The sequence below is a fragment of the Channa argus genome, chromosome 11 (assembly GCF_033026475.1).
Source record: "Channa argus isolate prfri chromosome 11, Channa argus male v1.0, whole genome shotgun sequence".
Lineage (NCBI taxonomy): Eukaryota > Metazoa > Chordata > Actinopteri > Anabantiformes > Channidae > Channa > Channa argus.
The window spans coordinates 6,761,961-6,782,480 of record NC_090207.1 but is presented as its reverse complement, the minus strand read 5'-3'; the positions used below and the strand labels follow the sequence as shown (position 1 = coordinate 6,782,480).

The 20,520-nt window shown below is 37.7% G+C and overlaps 1 protein-coding gene across 1 annotated transcript; it reads right to left on the bottom strand.

The window, feature by feature from the left end:
• Positions 1-322: 322 nt before the first annotated feature.
• Positions 323-11,911, bottom strand: prlrb (prolactin receptor b). Its single transcript, XM_067519891.1, has 9 exons — positions 11,753-11,911; positions 9,558-9,646; positions 8,078-8,210; positions 6,463-6,632; positions 4,948-5,114; positions 3,158-3,299; positions 2,953-3,049; positions 2,800-2,869; positions 323-2,714 (listed from the first exon to the last, which is right to left on the bottom strand). The coding sequence occupies exons 2-9, from the start codon at positions 9,616-9,618 to the stop codon at positions 1,881-1,883; spliced, it is 1,674 nt and encodes a 557-aa protein (XP_067375992.1). The 5' UTR covers positions 9,619-9,646; positions 11,753-11,911; the 3' UTR covers positions 323-1,880.
• Between the last annotated feature and the right edge of the window lie 8,609 nt (positions 11,912-20,520).

The window sequence follows — 20,520 nt, the reverse complement described above, 5'->3', positions numbered from 1 at the left end:
AATATCTACTACAGTATCTTTATTTTTATTAAACATAAAAAAATAATTTGATGTCACCTGTGTCAAACGGATGTGAATTATTTTACTAGCTCCCTACTTAAATGGAACTAACAATTTTCTTTTACATTCATATGTTTAACAGTGAGATGTAAAGTAGCCTGTATTGGGTCTACGTGCGACATGTTTCAATAAATGGTTTCTTAAAGTAAAACAGTGTTTTATAATTTAATATAAATTTTCAAAAATAATAAAATTGTGGGAAAAAATGTATAATTTGTGATTTGTAAGTAAAATAAATAAAATTTTATTTATATGCGCTATCTTTAAAAAAAAAAAAAGACAGCCATGGAAGGAACTGTTACTACCCTTCCATGAATATATTAGAACCAAACGTTCTCTCTGAAATAACCTTTTCTTAAAAACAATTTTAAGACATATAAAATAAATATCAGATGTTTTAAATAATACAGGCCTTTTAATAAAGGCCAAACCAAACAACTGACAGCTATTCTCAAATAAAAATAAGCTAAATGAATCATTACAAGATTGAGAACGTGTGATGCATATTACAGGAAACTGTCAATATCAATAAAATATCATAAACTAGTTATTTAATTTCTTTTCTATCAAATACATCTGGACCATTTTCTAGTGGATTATTTGCATTATTGTATACTGTTATTACTTTTGTCAGTGTCAGGTTATTTCAGAGAACATTGTGATGCAAGGGTACCAACAATTGTTTTCACATCTGTATATTCTTTTTAAATAAAACTCGCATGAGTAATAATGAACAGTCATTCATTTTTAAATCTGTTGCATTTAAAGTATATAGTACATATAATATACTGGTGGTATACAGTTTTTTGGAAAATAAATAAATATTACTACTACCCGGACTACACACATTCATGTGCAGGCTTATTTTTTTCCAGATTAATCATTATGAATCCACATTGGTTGTTGCTTGTATTAGCAACTTTAAAAAGAAACAGTAGAGTTCTTGTAGACACATACCAGTCAAACCAGCACGACCAGAATTTACCTGGCTGAGGCAAAACTAATAGACTGCAAAACTATTATGGAATTATTTCATCACCAGCTACTCTTTAAAGTCTTGTAAGTCATCTTTCAAGTTCTCTTGTCATCAAATCACATGAAAGGACTAAAACCAACAAGTAATCTATTTAGCCATATTCTCAGTGTCTACCATGTTCACAATCTTAAGTTTAGCTTGTTTGGATACTTTTCCTTTTGAAATTATTTCCTTATGAAATAAAAATCATAAATGCTGATAAATCAAAAGTTTTGGACAAATTAAAATTTGAACCTGATAATAGCGCTATTAGTTACCAAAGTTATTATGCTCATTCTTTAGTGTCTTACAACATGTACCAAGTTTTAGAACAACTATTCAATGGATGTCACTCAAAAAAGACAAAAAGGCTGAGGCTCACAAAACTGAGCAGATTCATCCTGTAGGAAACACGAAGGTTTGAGGAAAATGTCATGGCAGTGCAACACTTGGGAACTATTAATGTCAAAGTACAATTTTGTGCGCATCCATCCAGCAGATGTCACACACTGAAAAAAGAAAAGGGGGAAACATTGACCTAGGAATCTTATTAAAATGTATCCTCAAGCGACACTGCAAATTTCACTGCACCCATTTAATAGTTGCGATCATCATCATGGTGCAAGAGGTCAAACCAAAGTTCATCCTCTAGTTAACGTGAATGTCCTGTACGTACCAAATGTCATAGTAATCTATCAGGTAATAATAAAATACACAATGTCTCCACCTCCTTATTTAACTCTAAACAATAGATCACTAGGGACATCAGTCATTTACAGACGTGGAAACTGCATATGAAACCAACTTACATTAAAGATGCAGAGACAGTATCTACATACCCGCTACTGAGTTCTGTGCACACTCCCACTTTACTGGGTGTAGTAACATGAGGATTCCTTAGCTTCTGGTTATTGCAGTCTATGTAGTGGACCCCCTTCTCCCTAAAGGAAGAGTCATTGGAGACACTGTGTTTCTGCAGGACAACCACATTGTCACTGTCCACCTCTTTCACCCTGCTGTAGTCCTCAGGTATGTTCTCCTGCGGTCTCCAAATGTCCATGTAGCCTGGGACTTTTTCACTCTCCACAATGAGAATATTGCCACCTTTCACCTCTTTCACCATGCTGTAGTCCACCTGGTTCACCTCGTCCACCTGGTTCACATCAACCATCTGCAGGTTCTCGTGTCTCTGAATGTCCACATAGCTGTTGTTTGCGAGAGGCTGGATTAGGTTCTCAGCTGCCATGTTGTGATTTGATGGATTCGGATATGGTGTGTCTGTGTTTATGAAGTTTATTCCTGGACACAGCTGCTTCTGAGTTGGCAGCTGGTAAGTCTCTGTGTTAGATAAAGTCTCTCCTGACAGAGGCATTTTCACAGTCTCCTTGCCTTCTTCTGCCTCCTCCCAGGCATTCTGGTCTGCACTTGACTCCTTACATTGGATTTCCAAGTCCATATGGAAGCCAGAGTGTAAAATAAAACTTTTCTGGCTTTTCTGGGAATGGAATGTATCTGGCAGCAGTCCGTCATCATTGTCAGACACGGTTATGTACTCCTCGATCTTGTCCTCCAAGGCCACTGTAGGAGGAAAGTTCTGGTGGATGATCAGGGCATTAGCAATGTCTTCAGCTCTGCCACTCTGGAAGAGTTAGTTTGGGTTAATTCAATATTGTCATCAGTGGGTTTTTGGACATGCTGGAAATGTAATGCACATGCAGTGTTACCTGAAGAAGATGAACATCTACTCCTCTTATCTTTGGACCAGGAACTGGGGGCAGAAGACGCTGTGTCACACTGAACAAGAGGAAATGAGTTAGATTATCATCATCAATCTGGCTCTATATTAAGAGCTGCATATTATTTTAGGAGATACGCACTATTTCCTCTTTGTGACCAAGATGCACGTGGCAGTCATAAATGAAACTGCAGTGAGGATAGAAATCAATATCCAAAACGGTTTCTCTTTCTGAAAATCTAATTTAAAAAAAAAATAAAAACATTGAATTGACGGTTAATATTTGTTTGTGACCCCTTAACTGTTATCAACTTGTCACCCAGACTTGAAAAACTCCAAAGACTTACAGTTAGGTATTTTCACATAGGTAGAGTTGCTCCACTGGCTCCAGGAGCCGTGGTCTAGTCTGCAGCGCACCTGAACCATGTACATCACCCCAGTTCTGATGTTATGCAGGATAAAATGGGTTTGTCTACCTGACGTGTACTCCTAAAGGAAGAGAAATTAAAAAAAACATACAGTACTATCTCAACAGTGGTATTTGGAAATAAATTTGTTTTTTATTTTTCCTGAAAGTACAATGCCACTGCTGAATTCCAGTTGGAATTAATGTTTTTAGCTTCTGTTCTATCATCATATTATTTTTTAATACAGTAACAGACCATTTAATTCACCCATGTTTGTAGTTATTGTCTGTGATTTGAAATAAAGTAAGGGAAAAATCCCCAGATGCTGCCATACCACCCCATGCACAATCTAGTAGATCCACCACTGCTTTTGAACCGGTTGGTTCCTGGGTGCTTTGGGAAATAATTAAACTGACATGTTCCATTGGGCCCAACAACATAATTTTGCCCTGGGGCCCTCTGTTAGTCATATACACTGTTAGTATAGAAGTGAGTCGGTTAGCTGACCTGCTCACCGTCCTGGAGGCAGCCCACTGCCCTCCACTAGCTGTCAACAACTTCACTGTTTACCTGACTTGAAGATATGTTTATAGGTTGTTTTCATTTCGCTATGGTGCCACTCATACCAAAACCAGGTTTCTCTCCCAGCTGCAACTGCTCTAAAATGCAGCTATGAGTCACTTAAAACAATTGAAAAAAGTCGGACTCATCACCCTGATCTTGTGGTGAAATCACTTGCTGGCAGATCTTGCTCATAGATTTCACACTGTATGTTAAAATCTCACTGATTACCTTCACAGAAAAATTAGGTCTGGGCATTAACCCGTTAACCTTTAACTCCTTATGGACAAGATGGCCACCTCAAATCTTCTAGCAGGAGCCTCCGGGCTGATCCAAGGTCATTAAGTTTAGTTGCTTAGTAAACGGCGATCCCATTTAATATTGTACTTAACTGCATTTATAACCTCTAGTTTGTTTCCAGTTATGACCCGTTACGACATGTTTGTTTTACTAACTTTTAATATAAAGGCACAGGAATTTTTCTGCATTTATGGGAGTGTGTGTTTACAGAGTGACACACTGACCAACAGTCAAAAATGGGCAGAAAGTCTGGAGCTTACTATCAAAGAGCAGTCAAAAAGCCTGACCTGTGCCTATTTGTGATGCTGGATCCTCTCAATTTATGACTTTTTTTTTAATAGAAATTTTTCTTATAGATGCTGCATGTAACTTTTTCAAATACTTTTGGGTAGAAATATGTTCTTAATGTGCAGAGGGGCTTTAAAATCCTCCTGTGATCCAGGTTCACTGAACAAAACTGCCAGCTGTGCAGAGACATTCACCCCTGAATTTCTTATACCAAAATTCAACCATTTTCTGCTTGATTAGTAAGTTTTGGAGAATCCGAATTTATTCACTCATTCATCAGAATGAGTGCATAGACTGTTGAAAGGTTAAGCAGAGCAGGGAGACAGATTAGGCCGAGCAGGGTGAAGTTATTCGAGTCTAATGCTGGTACTGGCTTAAGTTGCGTATTGACACTAAAATTGTTGCATGTTTTGCCAAATAACTAGTCACCTCAGACAAAAGAAAAAAATCAATAACACCATTATTTGGTTTGGAAAACAAAACAAGTAAAACAATGCTGTAAATAATTACAAATCAAAAAAAGTATTATTTTGAACCCGTTTTGATTTTCAGGAATTCGGTTTTTAACATTTATCACACACCTTCCATTGGTCGTCGTTTTCTTCTTTGACTCTTAGTTCATATTTAATGGTGACCCAGCCGGACTTAGTGTCCGTGTTTGGGGGGGGCTCCCATCTGACATCAAGACATGGACTGTTCTCCCTTTCCTCCAGCAGCAGTGTTACGTTTTCAGGAGGGTTGGGCTCCACTGTCAAATGCAGACAAGACTCAGTATATACATACATATAATATGCAGCAAATTAGAATACAAATATTTGCTAATAGCACTAAAATCGGAGCATAGCTGGGACTGATAGGAATGGCATTGGTTTGTTTTTTTGTTAAAGTTAATACAATTCCTCATGAGAAGGCCATAATCATAGTCATCTCTCCAATATTTATTGACATAGTTTGGTGCTGCAAGCGCAAAATCACCAATAACATTGGTATTTCTATGTGGGGACTCTGATTGTCCACCAGTCCTTCCAATATTTCAGTCTGAACCAAAGTGGTGCACTGACCGACACTGCCCCGTGTAGAAATGTGGCACCGGCAAAGCTAAAAAAAAAAACAAAACAGGATTCCTCAGAGGCTGGTGCTGCAAGCAGAAAGCCGCATGTTGCTTGCTTGGTTACTTTGACACATGCACAGTTGTGATGTAAAAATACGATCTAAAGAATAGTCAGATGACTGGGACACAATCTAAAGCAGTAGATTTACTAGTTTTGTACACTGAACTGCTCCAAATTTATTGCACACTACATAAAGTGCAACTACACTACCTTTACAACCAAATAAAGGATGTGAAATTTGATCCGAGACTGTACACAAGCTAAACACCTGGCAGTAACCAGTTCCGCCTCATTCTGTTTTCGTTTGTGCCTTGTGTCCGTCACTCAGTACTTTTCCATTCCTTACTGAGCTCAAGAAGACTGCACGGCCAATAAAACTGTGCCAATTAACTAAATCAATACAGATTCTTTTCTGCTGTGTACACTTCTACTGTAACGAATACACAGATTTTGTACAGTAGTAATCAGTAGTTCAAAGTTTGTCACTGGCCCACAAAAACACAATTAAGCTGAGAACATTAAGATAATCTTGATAAGCATTAATAATTTAAAAGAGTTTTTTTATTTAGAGTTAATAAGTCATTGGAGTCACAGTTAATCACTGCCAGAAAATGATAATTATACCCAGTGTGGGTCTGTGCTTTAAAACAACAATACAGGATAAAGTCCAAAGAAGGTCACTACTTTTTGTACATTATGTACCACAAGTACTACAATGCAGAGCAGCACACAGTAATTATAACTTAACTAATTATAGCAAAACAATACAAAACAAATAAAAAAAAATCTAATATGACCTTTAGTCAGCACATTTGTTTTTATGTACCTTCTCTTTTTTCCTCTTTATTCATATTCATTTAAATAAAAAAAAATGGAGTTGAGGTTTTTCTTTTTGGTTACCCCAGTGTCAAGGACCAGGAGTCAAAATGTCTCTCTTTAAGTTTGATTCATTAATCTTATCTACAATAAGCCTTAACAACGTACCAATTTCCATCACGTCCACTTTGAAGGGGTCTGAAGTGGCGTTCCCAAGGGCATTGGAGGCCACCACTATCAGGTAGTACTCCACCCAGATGGAGGTGTGGCGCTTATCAAAGAAACAGGAGTTTCTCCCCGCCGAGCGGTAGTCAGGGCACTCGTGTGTTCCTTCCATACTGTACATAGACAAAACAAGACCTTTACTGACGAGGATGGGGGTGCACCAGGGTATCGTGCTTTGTACATACGTGGACACCAAAGTCAGCATAATAAAAACTGCTGTGGGCAGTAAATACATGACACCATTCAGACAGGACTCAATTAATAGTGGCTTGATACTTAAAATTATGTATGAATCAGGTGTGAGTTCATCACTGACCAATGCAATGTGATCCCAAATATCATCCTCTAAAAATACAAAGAAATTAGTTTTTCTGACAGATTTACTGGACAAAAAAATGTGAATTATTTTTAACTTATACAGAAGCCTCTGATCATTAAATTTTAATTTGAAATAGTGTGAACGTCACAAAATACATTTTTACATATTAATAATCTTAAGAGTCTATGGACATTTATGCAATTCTCACTGCTAACATTAGCTTGTAACATACTCGCAATTACTGTTCAATGTTGTGATCAGTCGTAGTAATTGCATTTACTCAAGCACTGTACTAAGTACAGTTTTTAGGTACTTCTACTTTACTGGAGTATTTCCATTTTGTTAGTTTTGCTCAACTACAACTCAGAGACTAGACTTGTCAATTTATGTCATCAACCTGATCAAATTCAGTGTGTAAAATACATAATTTCTTTAGTGGAGTACTTTGAGTATATTTTAATATTGTATTTCTTCTTGAGTGCCGTATACTGCAACGCTTTTAAGCATTAAGTTTGTGTACTTTAACACCTCTGCCGAGAATACTGGTTGTATGATGCTGGCCACATTTACCATCTTAAAGTTTGGATTGTTAGCATGCAAATGTGCAATCAACACAAATTACAGCTGATGCTGGTCAGACTGGTGTTAGTTTCATGGTTATTTGGAGGAAACAACACAAGTTCTGAACAAACAAAAGGTTTTCCGTGAACATCGGTCTTCAGTCAGGGAATCACCAGCATCATTAATAGTCTTCCTCCGAGGACGAGGACTGGCTGTTCAGCCAAACCAATAACTGTTCCATTCTCCTTGAAAAGACTTTAACTGGCATTTTTCCTTCAGGCCAGGGGAATTGAGGGTCACACAAGTGAAGCATTTGAAGGCTGCAGGTTTACTTGCACAGCAACAAAGATTTGTGCTCAGTCACCTGAGCACAAATGTGTGAACATGGGAGGTGGTAGTTTTCCACTCTCTTGTCTACAGCACACTACAGACAACTCAAAGTTTACTTTGGTTTATTTACCTACTTATATACTTACTTATAAACTTAACAAGAGGCTGGTGGTCTGGTAGGTAAGATGCAGACAATGTTTGGTGATTTAAACCAAGGTTGGAAACTATTCTACATGTCAGTCCTCTCTCTGTCCCACCCACCTTCACTGCATCTACACTGTGACCCCCCCACAAAAAAAAAACAACCAAAAACCTAAAACACTAAACAAACTTAGCAGCTGGACCGACTTGTCTCTTTCATAGAAGAGGCGGTGCATGGTCAGCAGTCCTCCATCAGAACCTGGCTCCCACCAGCAGGTAAACGTCTCCTTCTCAGGGGACCTGCAGCTGAGCAGGACTGGTTTCCCTGGTGGAGACATGCCTGGCAACACATGAGACAAACAAGCATCAGCTCCCAATTCCCAATGTAGCACCAGCACAGCAAAAAAAGGGGAACATTTTAAAGGGCTGGCTCACCCTCAGTGTTAAAGATCTCATTTCTGTTGGGTGGTATCGAGTCATTTTGGGTGACCAAGTTTAAGTTTAAGTTTTTGGTTTGGTTATAATTGTTTTTCTGTAAATCCTATACAGAAAAATAACAACAAGTGGGAAATGTTTTTGTAATACGCAGAGTTAATGTTCCAACTAATGCTAGGTGTCTGTTAGGTGCAAATAGAGGTATCAGCCACATGCAGCCGTCTGTGTTTGCTTCAGCATCTGAGTCAAAACTCAGCAGGAACTGAAATTTACCTGCCGTCTCTCCTTTTTTCTACTTCTACGTCTCAGTCAGCTCAATCACATTGGAGTTTGAGATTCTAACCATTGAGCTTCTTCAATGACAGCCTTGCTTAATCCTACAAGTGATTATGTTACTTTATTTTGCCACTTTATTTCTATGCTTTCGGACCTATCATGTCGCAAGTTTGGTCTAACAGAACCTTAGCTACCAAGTGAATTTTGCCCTCCAACCACTGATTATTTTTTTTTGTATTACTGGTTTAAATCCAAAATGGACAAATTAGCACCTTTAACAAGGTGTTAAAATTAAAGAAATGTTTATTTTTGGCAATTCATTTTGTCTATAAATACATGTAGAGCCAAGTTTTGCAGCCCTTAGGACTGAAATGTACTTTTCACAAATGCATGAAATGCAAAAGAAACGCATTAATGACAAAGAAGCCTTGAATGTTGTATTTACCTCTAGGTTGATATACACTTTAAGGATTTTCTTATGTTGTGTAAATAAAGATCCCTGTCACTGTGTTGGCAAACCACTCTTAACCCATATAAAACTATGAACAACAGTGGAGTAAATCGTCAGTATTTATTCATCTGAGGTCTGCATTTGCATTACTTGTGAAAAATCTATTGTTTGGATTTGCCAATTGTGAAAGACAATTTTATGTTCGTTAAAACAAATTCACAAGCAAGAATTCTCTACGTAGTTTATATTAAACTATACATTTCAAAAGATTAATGTATATTAATGTATCGCCAAAATAGCTGTAGACTAAAAAATGTGTAAGGTTTTAAATACGGATTTTGTTATATTTATCCTTTTTTTAAATTGTTATGGTATTTGCATTTTCAAAGGCGTTTGTACTTAAAAACACACGTTTATGATTTGAGAGAATGATTTTTGTTGTTGTTCACATTTTGACCGAACCAGCCTTTTAAACGTGATGATGCCATTAGCCAATGTTAACGCCATTCAAGCCTTTCAACTTACTGTTGCACATCACAGCTACAGACAGCAGCGTAAGTGGCACCAACTCAAGATCTTTCCTCATCCTGGCACAAACTGTCTTGTTGTGTGCCCTAAAAAACAAAGTGACAATACCAGCATGCTGTCAATGGGGTGATTTTAACCCACGGCGTAGCTACGTGTCTTGTTTCTACCTAAAACAATGGCAGATGAAGGGAAAACAGTCAGCACAAGCAGAAAATTGTAGGTGCGCTTAAGTCGACGCACACAGCCCCGATGAAGCACGAGAGAAGGTGCCTGCACCGTCACCCGAACAAAATATGAGGGTTATAAGTTAACAAAGATAGCTCAAAGGTGAAGAGTTACTAGAGCGGGTGGCTTCAAATGACTACATTTTCCAGTAGCAGCCAGACTGTCATGAGGTGTGGATTATGCTATATCCTGAGGTTCTGTATTAAGTCTGTAAAACACACCTTAATCTATTTTCAATAAACCAATCATTCACATTTTCAGCTCATCTGAGTCACTGATGTTCACAGATTTTATCCTTTTCTCATCCAGCTCCACCGGCTCAGGTACACACTGGTGTATCTGCCTGTTTTCTGTCCGTTTTTGGACACTGGAAATTTCCTGGCGGAGTGCTCTGTAGATTTATGGTCCTTGGTCCAGACTCTGAAGCTGCTTTTTTGTCTGTCAGTACATAACAACACTGAAATGCTTCATTCAGTTTTTTCACATGAAGAGGTGTAGGAACGCTTCATTCACTGGCTATCGGTTCGTGTGTTAAGCGATGGCAACAATGAGGTTTTTTTTTTTTTTACTGATTTGTCTTTGTTATGTACAGTTACCACAGCAACAACTAGCTCAGTTTCATTCTGCAGCACCTGCTTCGACAAGTTTTAACAGGATCACTTGAGCAAGGTGGGGTCTGGATGGGGCTTACTTCTCAGATCTGACAAAAGAAAAGCAGGACTTGATGTCAAAAATAGTACCTGAAGCTAAATATTTCATGTTGTGGCTTATTGGTACAAATTTGTTAAAACTATCAGTTGTAATCTATAAGAACAGCTTTGGGCTGCCAAATTGTGGGATTTGCCGTGCAGCATAAATTTAGTCTTTTTAGCCTCTCTAATTAACTGTTTGAACATTTTTTATCTTGGACATCTGGACCATTGGCATTTCCTGGGGTAAAATCATTTATGTACTATACATACACCATTCTATTTGCTGCAACATATATTAGTTTGGTAGCAAAGTATAAATTATATACATTACAAGCTAAATAAGAATTCAATTTAATGCTGAAATAATAATTTACATTTACATTTAGTCATTCAGCAGAAGCGACTTACAAGTGAGGTACAAGGCAGCAAATAATTATTGTTCATTTGTATACACGTGAAAACGTAGCTTTTTTAATGTATATATTGTTCTTGTGAATTACTGCTGTTCCATCTCTTGGCAAAAACGATTATTATCATCTTGTTATGATGAGAAACAGAAAAAATAACCAACATTGCTGTCAAGATACAAGCTGAAACACTTTTATATTGGTATGTCGAATTGTTTAGTCTGCAACAATATTGCTTGGGTGGGTACTCAACATACCACTGGAATTATGAAATCTTATGATTAAAGCTTTCTATAAACAGCCACTGTCGGTGCAAATCAATCAGTTTAGATCGGTTAATCAGTTAGCGGAATAGCACTGATGCTTACAAAAATTTATTTTATTGGAAGTCATCTGACAAATAAATGAGCAAGGCTACAGACTCCAGCTTCACCTTAAAATGTTATGATTAGGATTTTCTCCATTCCTGGATAAAATAGAAGTAACACTAAAACCCCAATTTTCATATCACCGCACAAAATTGAGATTAAAGAACGTCCAAACACCCCCTCTGATACAATCTGCAAATTATGCTTTAACTAACTTAAAGCTATAAGCCTGATTAATTATTACACGGTATTGCGTTACATTGCACAACGCGATGTTCGTGCTGTGGCTGCTCACACACACACACGCGCTCACACTCACACGCACACACTAACACACACACACACACACATCAGACCGAAGCTCAATCAAAGACGGCACTGTCTACTGTTAAATATGACTGACTTTATATGCATTTTTGCCAGCAGCTGCAGGGACAGAAAATAAAAAGTGTTTCTATGTGACACAATTAAACGTGCACACACCTCTGCAGTTCACTCACCTCCTCAGGACAGGTGTCGACCTTCTTTGTGAATGAACTACATTTAACCGACACGAGCGCAGAGGAACAGTCGCCGTCTTCAGTCATGACATTACCGTAAAAGTCCTCCTCACACCTGGCCGCCGCTGCTGCGTCTAACACCTCAGGTATGATGTACAATGAGGAACTACCTCTGTGTCAGGGAAGGGGGAGGGGTTTGTTGTCGTCACGAGTTGCCCACCTGAGAGCAGCCAAAGAGCGCAGAGGTGGGAGACATCTCACTCTGACAGGGTTTCCTGAAAGTTCCGCATTTCTGTGCTGCCAAGGTCGTTTTAATTGTTTTAATTGTTTGATCTGAAAACCGCAGATATTTTCCCCACATTCATTTTTAATAGAGTGGCCAAAACATTAGAAGGACACATTTGCACTAAAGTAAAAACTGTCTATTAACATTTACAGCTGCAGCCTTGTAAAACCGAGACATGAATTTTTAACTATGTTAATGGATCATTAGAAAACATCAAGAGAAGATTTCATTGTTCATTATCATTTATAACTGCAAATCTGATGAAGTAATAAAATACTGATTGTTTATTGTTTATTAGCATTTATAAATGCAATGGCATATGGAAACACACATACTTACTATACAACAGAATTATAATATTGTAAAAACTCACTCATTTTCTGTATATTTAGTTTCAGGTTTTGCATTCAAATCAACGTGTCAAAATGTACTGTTAAAATGTCTGTACGTGTAAATCTTAATAGGTTTTTATGTAATGTGATCCAGATGCCGTGCAGTGAAATCCTGCAAACAAGCAAAAGATTTTCCACAATCTGACAACCATAATAAACTTGTTCTAATAGGTTATGCCTGACCTTTAAGAATAATCTGATGCTTATGTTGTCTATACTTCTATAGTTGATGTATAGGAGCAGATCTGCTTAGCTCCCAATCACCCAGCTGACAACAAGATGTCATGAGCTCCTATTAAGACTTGGTACCTGCCAGGACAAAATTAGAGCCATTTTATTTATAACCTGTAAAATTCTACATGTAATAACAACAGAACCCATTTTCCACCTATTCATATTGTTAAAATTACTTTTCAATAGATCAGGACACATATTTATAACTGAAAATCTGAAACAGTATTAAAAAGTGGGAAATACCAATTGTTTTTTGTTTATTAGCATTTATAAATGCATTTGCCTATAGAGACACATGTGCCTATTATACCAAGACATTTAAATCCTCAGGGACGACAGTCTTTACGTTAACAAAAGAATTATAAAATTATAAAAACTTACCATCAATATTTTACACTCTATCATTTTCTGTATATTTAGTTTTAGGTATTGCATGCAAATCAACATGTCTCAAACTCTGTGTAAATTATTAAACGACAATAATTTAATATGTCTGTACGTGTAAATGTTAATATGTTTTTATGTAATGTGATCCAGATGCCGTGCAGTGAAATCCTGCAAACAAGCAAAGGATTTTCCACAATCTGACAACCATAATAAACTTGTTCTAATAGGTTATGGCTGACCTTTAAAAATAATCTGATGCTTATGTTGTCTATACTTGATGTTGATGTTTAGCAGCAGATCTGCGTAGCTCTCAAATATCACCCATCTGACAACAAGATGTCATGTACGTTACCTGCCAGGACAAAATAAGAGACATTTTATTTATATCCTGTAAAATTCTACACGCCATAACAACATTTTCCATCTATGCATATTGTTAAAATTACTTTTCAATATATCAGGAATCATATTAATCAAATTGCTAAAAGTTCAATGTTGGACTTCTGGAGGTGACAAATATACATAAAATGCTTTTACAATAACCAAACACACCAACCTAACAGTGAAAACTACCAAACTTTTGAGCTAAAAAAGCTTCTAAATTTAAGAAAGTCCCAAAGGTCTCTTCACGAAACACTTGTTAAAGAGTAAATTTTAGTCTTTCACTGATATTGTTGACTATAAAATCTACAAATTTGGCATTTATTTTATTTACAATTACTAAGTGTCTTTACTGTCTGTACTTTCACGGTTGGCCAGGGTAGTAGAAAAAGAAGAATGGAGTGACTCATACTACTACTTGTTTCAGTATATAATGATATCTTGCAGCCCAACTGTGTTTCAATTTTAGCCCGGTTCATATTTATCTCTGTTTATATATATGTATGTATGTATCTTAAACACTGTGCAGTAGATTGTTGTTCGCATTTTAATTATTCCCAGGGACTTCTACACAATAAATCTAACTTAAAAAATGTTCTTGTAGAATGAGCACTCGAACAAAGGCAGCTTTAGGGTGACTGTGTTTCAGGGCTAAGATGTTATGTGATCATTTGAGAGCTGCTGTAAAAAGATATTTTACACTTTGTTGTATGTGGCACCAAGACAGTTATTAAACATATGAGTACTTTGGAGCAGTTTAAAGTGTAAACTCTTACAAAATAAAGACACAAGGTAACATGTCTTAAAAAGTTTGTGAATGTCTGAATCTTTTATTCTGCCAGTATATTGTCATACAAAAAGATTTTATTACATTCCCCTAGTGGTTCATTTACATGCAGAAACAAATTTTGGCAAAGTCTAGAATTAGCTCCATAGTCTAGCATCTAGACAGTAGTAAAGGTGTCTGATGGATGGTGTGTCTGTATCAGTTTCTTCCAGGAAGTAGACTTTTTTTGTCTTGAGGAAACTGTTAGGTGTCAGGTATAAGAAACAAAAGACAGATAGTCTGTGATGATAAATGGGTTACAGATACACGACGATGTACAATTTTATATTGTTATATTGAGAAAACAAGTGTCTGTGGCACACAACAGAATATTTTTGTTTGTTTTTGTTATTTCTTTATCTCTGTGTAATACTTAATTTGTCCAATAGAGTTTAAATTTAACAGTGGGAAACTGCAGTGTTACAGCAGCAAAATCAAATAAGTGACATAGTAGAAAATCCAATCCAATAGCAACTACAACAATTTTTGTCATAATTACTCCTGTGATTGCATGCGATCATTGTTATTATAACCCTATAACTAACACAAGGCTCACGGGGTCGAGAATAAGACCAGTAGTGGACTCAATTCAGCTCCACCTAAAATATCTGTGGGTAAGACTGAAGTGAAAACACTTATGTCGTATGACATGTTGTTCCTACTGATTCCTTGATGATGTTTCCACCACTGGAGGAGGCAGCTATAAAGGTACTCAGCACTCAACGTTAGGGAAAATCTTTTAATTTAAAATGTAGAACTTTCATATACTGTCATGCACACAAACAATAAACAAGCATATAAATACTAAACATTTACCAAAAGAACAAATCATTTTCATCCATTTATTAAGTTTTGATTTAATTCCTTTTTAATTTGACAGTCCTTGTTAGAAAATGTTAGTTTACCCCTCGCACAGTAAATGCTCTGCCAGGTGAGACCCCATTGAATGTAGTCGCATTGAAGCAGCCTTATATCAGCAAACTGTGCGTTAATTTGCTGCTGGCTCATGTTCAAGGGGTTTAAAATGTTTTAATTAGTTTTGATGCAGTACATGAATGAGTGAAATGAATGAGGACTTGGACCAGTGTGGGAGATGGATACAGTTCAATGGTTGTATCTGCAGGAGAGACGATGAGGGGAGATGAGTGTGTGAGGGAGTGTGGGGTCAGCGGGTGTCAGAGTTCAGTTGTGGTAAGTTCAGTTGTAACAGCTGTGGGTAAGAAGCTGTTTTATTAAATATGTAGTTCAAATACTAACTAAATAAACACATAAATCTACCTATTTACTTACATTTGATTTTTTTTTTACCTCCTGATATGATCAATGTGACATTTACAGTACAGTATGAGTCAGATGCAGAGTATAAAGGCAGGAAACCATCTTACATTTAGCCACTTTCGAATAAACAAAGTATGGTTACAATTCGTTTCATAAAACCTATAAATAATTAAAATCTTCTCAATTTTGTTTTAACTCAGGTTAAGGGAGTCTAGTTTATTGAGTCGGCCTTTGACCCTCTGCTCAGCCCGTAGGGCTGTTTAATGATGACTTCAAAATGGGGGCAACTGTGTCCTAAAGGTTAGAGAAGTAAGCTTGTGACTAATCAGAGCCATAGAGTGATAGGATCAAGAATCAAAGACATCATCAAAGCGAATGTGGTGCTCTCAGCAAGGCCTTTAATTAACCCCAATTAAGCCCAAATCCTGGGTGTTCCTGTAAAAGAGAGTAGGACATTCATAAACTACTCTAAGTTAAAAAAAGATTGTATAAAACCCCACCAGGATCATTCTTGATCCTCTCCATCCTCGTCACTCCCAAAGAGAACCTCAACATCTTAATCTCTGCTACCTCCAGCTCTGCCTCCTGTCTTTTCTTCAGTGCCACTGTCTCTAAGCCGAACAACATCTCTGGTCTCACCACCGTCTTGAACACCTTTCCTTTCATTCTCGCTGATACTCTTTTATCACACAACACACCTGACACTTTCTCCACCTGTTCCAACCTGCTTTCACTCGCCTCTTCACGTCTTTTCCACACTCTCCGTATCTCTGAACCGTTGACCCTAAGTACTTAAAGTCCTGCACCTTCTTCACCTCTGCTCCCTGTAACCTCACCGTTCCACCGGGGTCCCTCTCATTGACACACATGTATTCTGTCTTGCTGCATCTAACCTTCATTCTTCTGTTTTCCAGTGCAGACCTCCACCTCTCTAGATTTTCCTCCACCTGCTTCCTGCTCTCGCTACAAATCAAAATGTCATCTGCAAACATCATAGTCCATGGAGATTCCTGTCAAACTCATCTGTCAGCCTGTCCATCACCATAGCAAACAAGAAGGGGCTCAGAGCCGATCCTTGATGCAAACCCACCTCCACCTTGAACTCCTCTGTTACACCTACAGCTCACCTCACCACGGTCTTACAGCTCTCATACATGTCCTGCACCACTCTAACATACTTCTCTGCCACTGCAGACGTCCTCATACAATACCACAGCTCCTCTCTCGGCACCCTGTCATACACTTTCTCTAAATCTACGAGGACACAATGCAACTCCCTATGACCCTCTCTGTACTTCTCCGTCAGCATCCTCAAAACAAATACTGCATCTGTTGTACTCTTTCTAGGCATGAAACCATATTGCTGCTCACAAATGCTCACCTCTGCCCTTAGCCGAGCTTCCACTACTCTTCCCCCAACTTCATTGTTTGGCTCATCAGCTTTATTCCTCTGTAGTTACCACAGCTCTGCACATCTCCCATGTCAATGTCTCTCATTAATCTTTGATACTTCCTGCTCCACAGCAGTCACCTCTTCTACTCTTTGTTCTCTTTTATTTTCCCATTCATCAACTCTTCAAAGTTCTCCTTCCATCTTCCCATCACGCTCCTGGCAGCTGTCAATACATTTCCATCCTTTCCATCTCTATATCTTTGTCTCGCCAACCTGTATAAATCCACCTCTCCCTCCTAAGTGTCCAACCTAGCATACAAGTCTTCATATGCTTTTTGTTTGGCCTTTGCCACCTCTGCCTTCATTTGGTGTGGAAGTCATGACTCACATGCTTAATTTGGCATGTGTTTTATGTTGGATGCCCTTCCTGACACAACCCTCCGCATTTATCCAGACTTGGGACTTGAAAATGAAAAGACACTGGCTTGTGTCCCCTTCTGGTTGCATTTGTTATTGTTTTTATTATACAGGGGTAGTACTGTAAATTAAAAATGTTAGAACCTCCAAACCAGTTTCTGTGTTTACAGAAACCTTGGGGCATTCTAAAACTACAGCTAGCCCAATATTCACTTATTCAAAGCAGAAATTATGAGGACACACTTCTAAGACTTGACTGCATTCACCACCTTAAAGCTGTGTTTCTTTTACAAAAGCAAAGTCTAGTTTTTGGGACATTCTGAGGTTATTTAAAAGAAATGATTTATGACTTTCATTGACTTACGTGTAGCCAAGTGTGTTGTTTTTTTTTTTTTTAACTTGACAAAAGTTACAGGTTTCACTTTATTCCCTTTTTAACAGGTTTTAATAGTTCTTGGAGGTCTGCTAAATGTGTTGAAGTTTTTAGCTGAAATACTAATCAGATGATGTGTGGATCCCACGCACCCTTTTGGCAGCCTCTCTGAAATCTGAACCCATAGCACAAATATGCCAGAATCACCTATGGCCTACAGTGGCGTTCATGTTATTTTGTGAAAACACCAAACACAGCAGCACCAGAAAAGCAAGCATTAGCATAATCTTTAAACGTATGGATATAATTTTAAAACCTAATTTTTTTCATCCCAAGGCATCCCTGCAGCCAGTTACGTAATTTTGGAATTAATTTGTTGGTAACCTGAAGTGAACTAAACAAGCTGTTCAACTGGAATGCAGTAAACTCGGGTGTGACGTTAGTCCCAGGTTAAAGGTAAATGTAACGCACCATACACAGGTTTGCCAGGTTATTTGTCACACACGGGTTTTTGAGTATGTCCCGAGATTGCTCTCTATCAGATACTCTGCATAATAAATATGGATTCACAGAAGAGGTTTTACAAATATTGTAATATATTTAATGTGATCACAGTCACCCATATGGTAATTGCACTGTGTTGTAACAACATGTCCCGAGATCTAAATAATAACATAACTTGTGCATAAACTATTCATTATTATAAAAAAAAAATTATACTAATAACTTAACAATTCTCTAAAACTGTAATAGTAAAGAGCTGCTGCGACTAATAAGGAGGTGGAAAGACATTTTAGATTGACCATATCATGGGCTCTTTGCAGCACACAAAATCATGAAGAACAATAAGACATTAGAAAAATGTATTGTAGAGATACGCTAACTAATCAAGGCTGCCTTTTTTCAAAACCACTTGTAATATATTCACCTCCAAACCTGTTGTGATGTCTATAGATACCTTTGTGCCAGTAGATGTAGCAGTGGTGGTCCTCTGAGCAGGCACCGTTTACTCTAACATGTGTAGTCTCAATTTTGGCTAATCTAATAAATCATAAGAAAAAAGAAACACATTGAAGAAACTAAAGAAAGCATCTGACTTAGAGCATAACTCCTGTTGTAACATCATAAAAGCTTCTAATATTATATACTGAAGACTTCCCAGTGCAACAATTAACAAACAATAAGTTAAAATTAGCAATGGAAAGCAATGTTAGAAGAGACAACAGGGTGATGGCAGGGGAGACACAGGGATGCTGCCGATTAACATTTCATGCCGAAGTGAAACAGATCTGCAGAATAATAACTGCAGTAATGTGACATTACAAATACTGTCCTTTCAACAGCTTTCCTGTGTATATCTGGTGTATATATTTTTAGCAAATAGGTACAAATTACACAAGAACCATGAGATCCTCTAATATTAAACATATTATTTTGTTCTGAGCTCAACCGGCTCCTGAAGAAAAGTAAAAACCAAAGCTTGACAGAAAATTGCTAACATGCCCCTGTCTTTTTTTAGATGCTATTAAGAAAACACTTGGCCAAAGTTTCTATGTCTAAATACACCAAAGAACCGTATAAATGTCAATACAAAGTGACCACACAGTGAATTTTGCATAATGTATGGACTTACATTCTGCCCAATAACACAGTATTTCGTTAAACATGTACTGAACAGTATTAAACAATCTGTATTGGCCTTCTGCAGTAAGGCCAGTGTAAATGGGAATCGCACAGGGGAAATATTTGAAGTCTGCAGGATTACTTGCATAGCAACAAAAATTTGTGTCCAGCTGACTGAGCACAAGTATCTGAACAAGAGCGCTGGTAGTTTTCCAGTTCCCTGTCAATTAGGGTTGGATTTAGCCTGTAGTAAAACATGTTTGGAAAGGAAAATTAAAACATTCTCATACTAATGTTTTAGGTGTGACCATTGTTATCTTCCTTCCCTAACTGTGTGTGCAGTGGTCTAGTGAGAAACATAATTTTCTTCATGCATCCATCCGTTTGTGCGTATTTCCTTGCAAATGTCAACAACAAAGAATTAAATAATACACCAAATGTAGAATGTTTTATCAAAATATGAGTTCATCATGTGGTTGTCAAGAATGTATGTGGGAGGGCCTGTACGCCTGCCGATGCACAAGATCTCCAATGGATTATCAGCTTTTTCCTGCAGCCTAGTTTTGTACCTTTATCTGTAAACGTATTGTATCTGCCCTATTGTGTGTTTTTTTTTCAGGCTAGAAGCCACTGATTTTAGTTGTCTAGGTTTTAATATATAGGACACTGTTCCACCACCCCGGTTCTACACAAGATGATTTGCTTTTACTTTCACACTTCTAGTTATGTCTGTAATTTTTTTTTTTTTTGTCGTTTCGGCTTATCCCGTGAGTTCAGGGTCGCCACAGCGGATCATTGTCCGCATGTTGATTTGGCACAGTTTTTACGCCGGATGCACTTCCTGACGCAACCCTCCCCAATTTCTACCGGGCTTGGACCCACAGCTGGGGAGGGGAATGGGCTCTTAGGGGTTCAGTGTTATGTCTGTAATACCCTGTATAATCAACAGAGCATGCTGTCAACATATTCCATAGGTGGCATTTGTTTAATAAGAAAGTAGATCGAATCTGACCAAGTTAACATCGTCTTGACAATGACTTTTTGTCTCGAACAACAACAACAACAAAAAAAACCCCACTATCCTTTTAAACAAACCTGGGTGAACGTTCCAGGTCTTATCTTGACACACACACACTCTTTGGCAGCGGCAGCCGCCTGCAGCTGCGCAACGGAAAAGT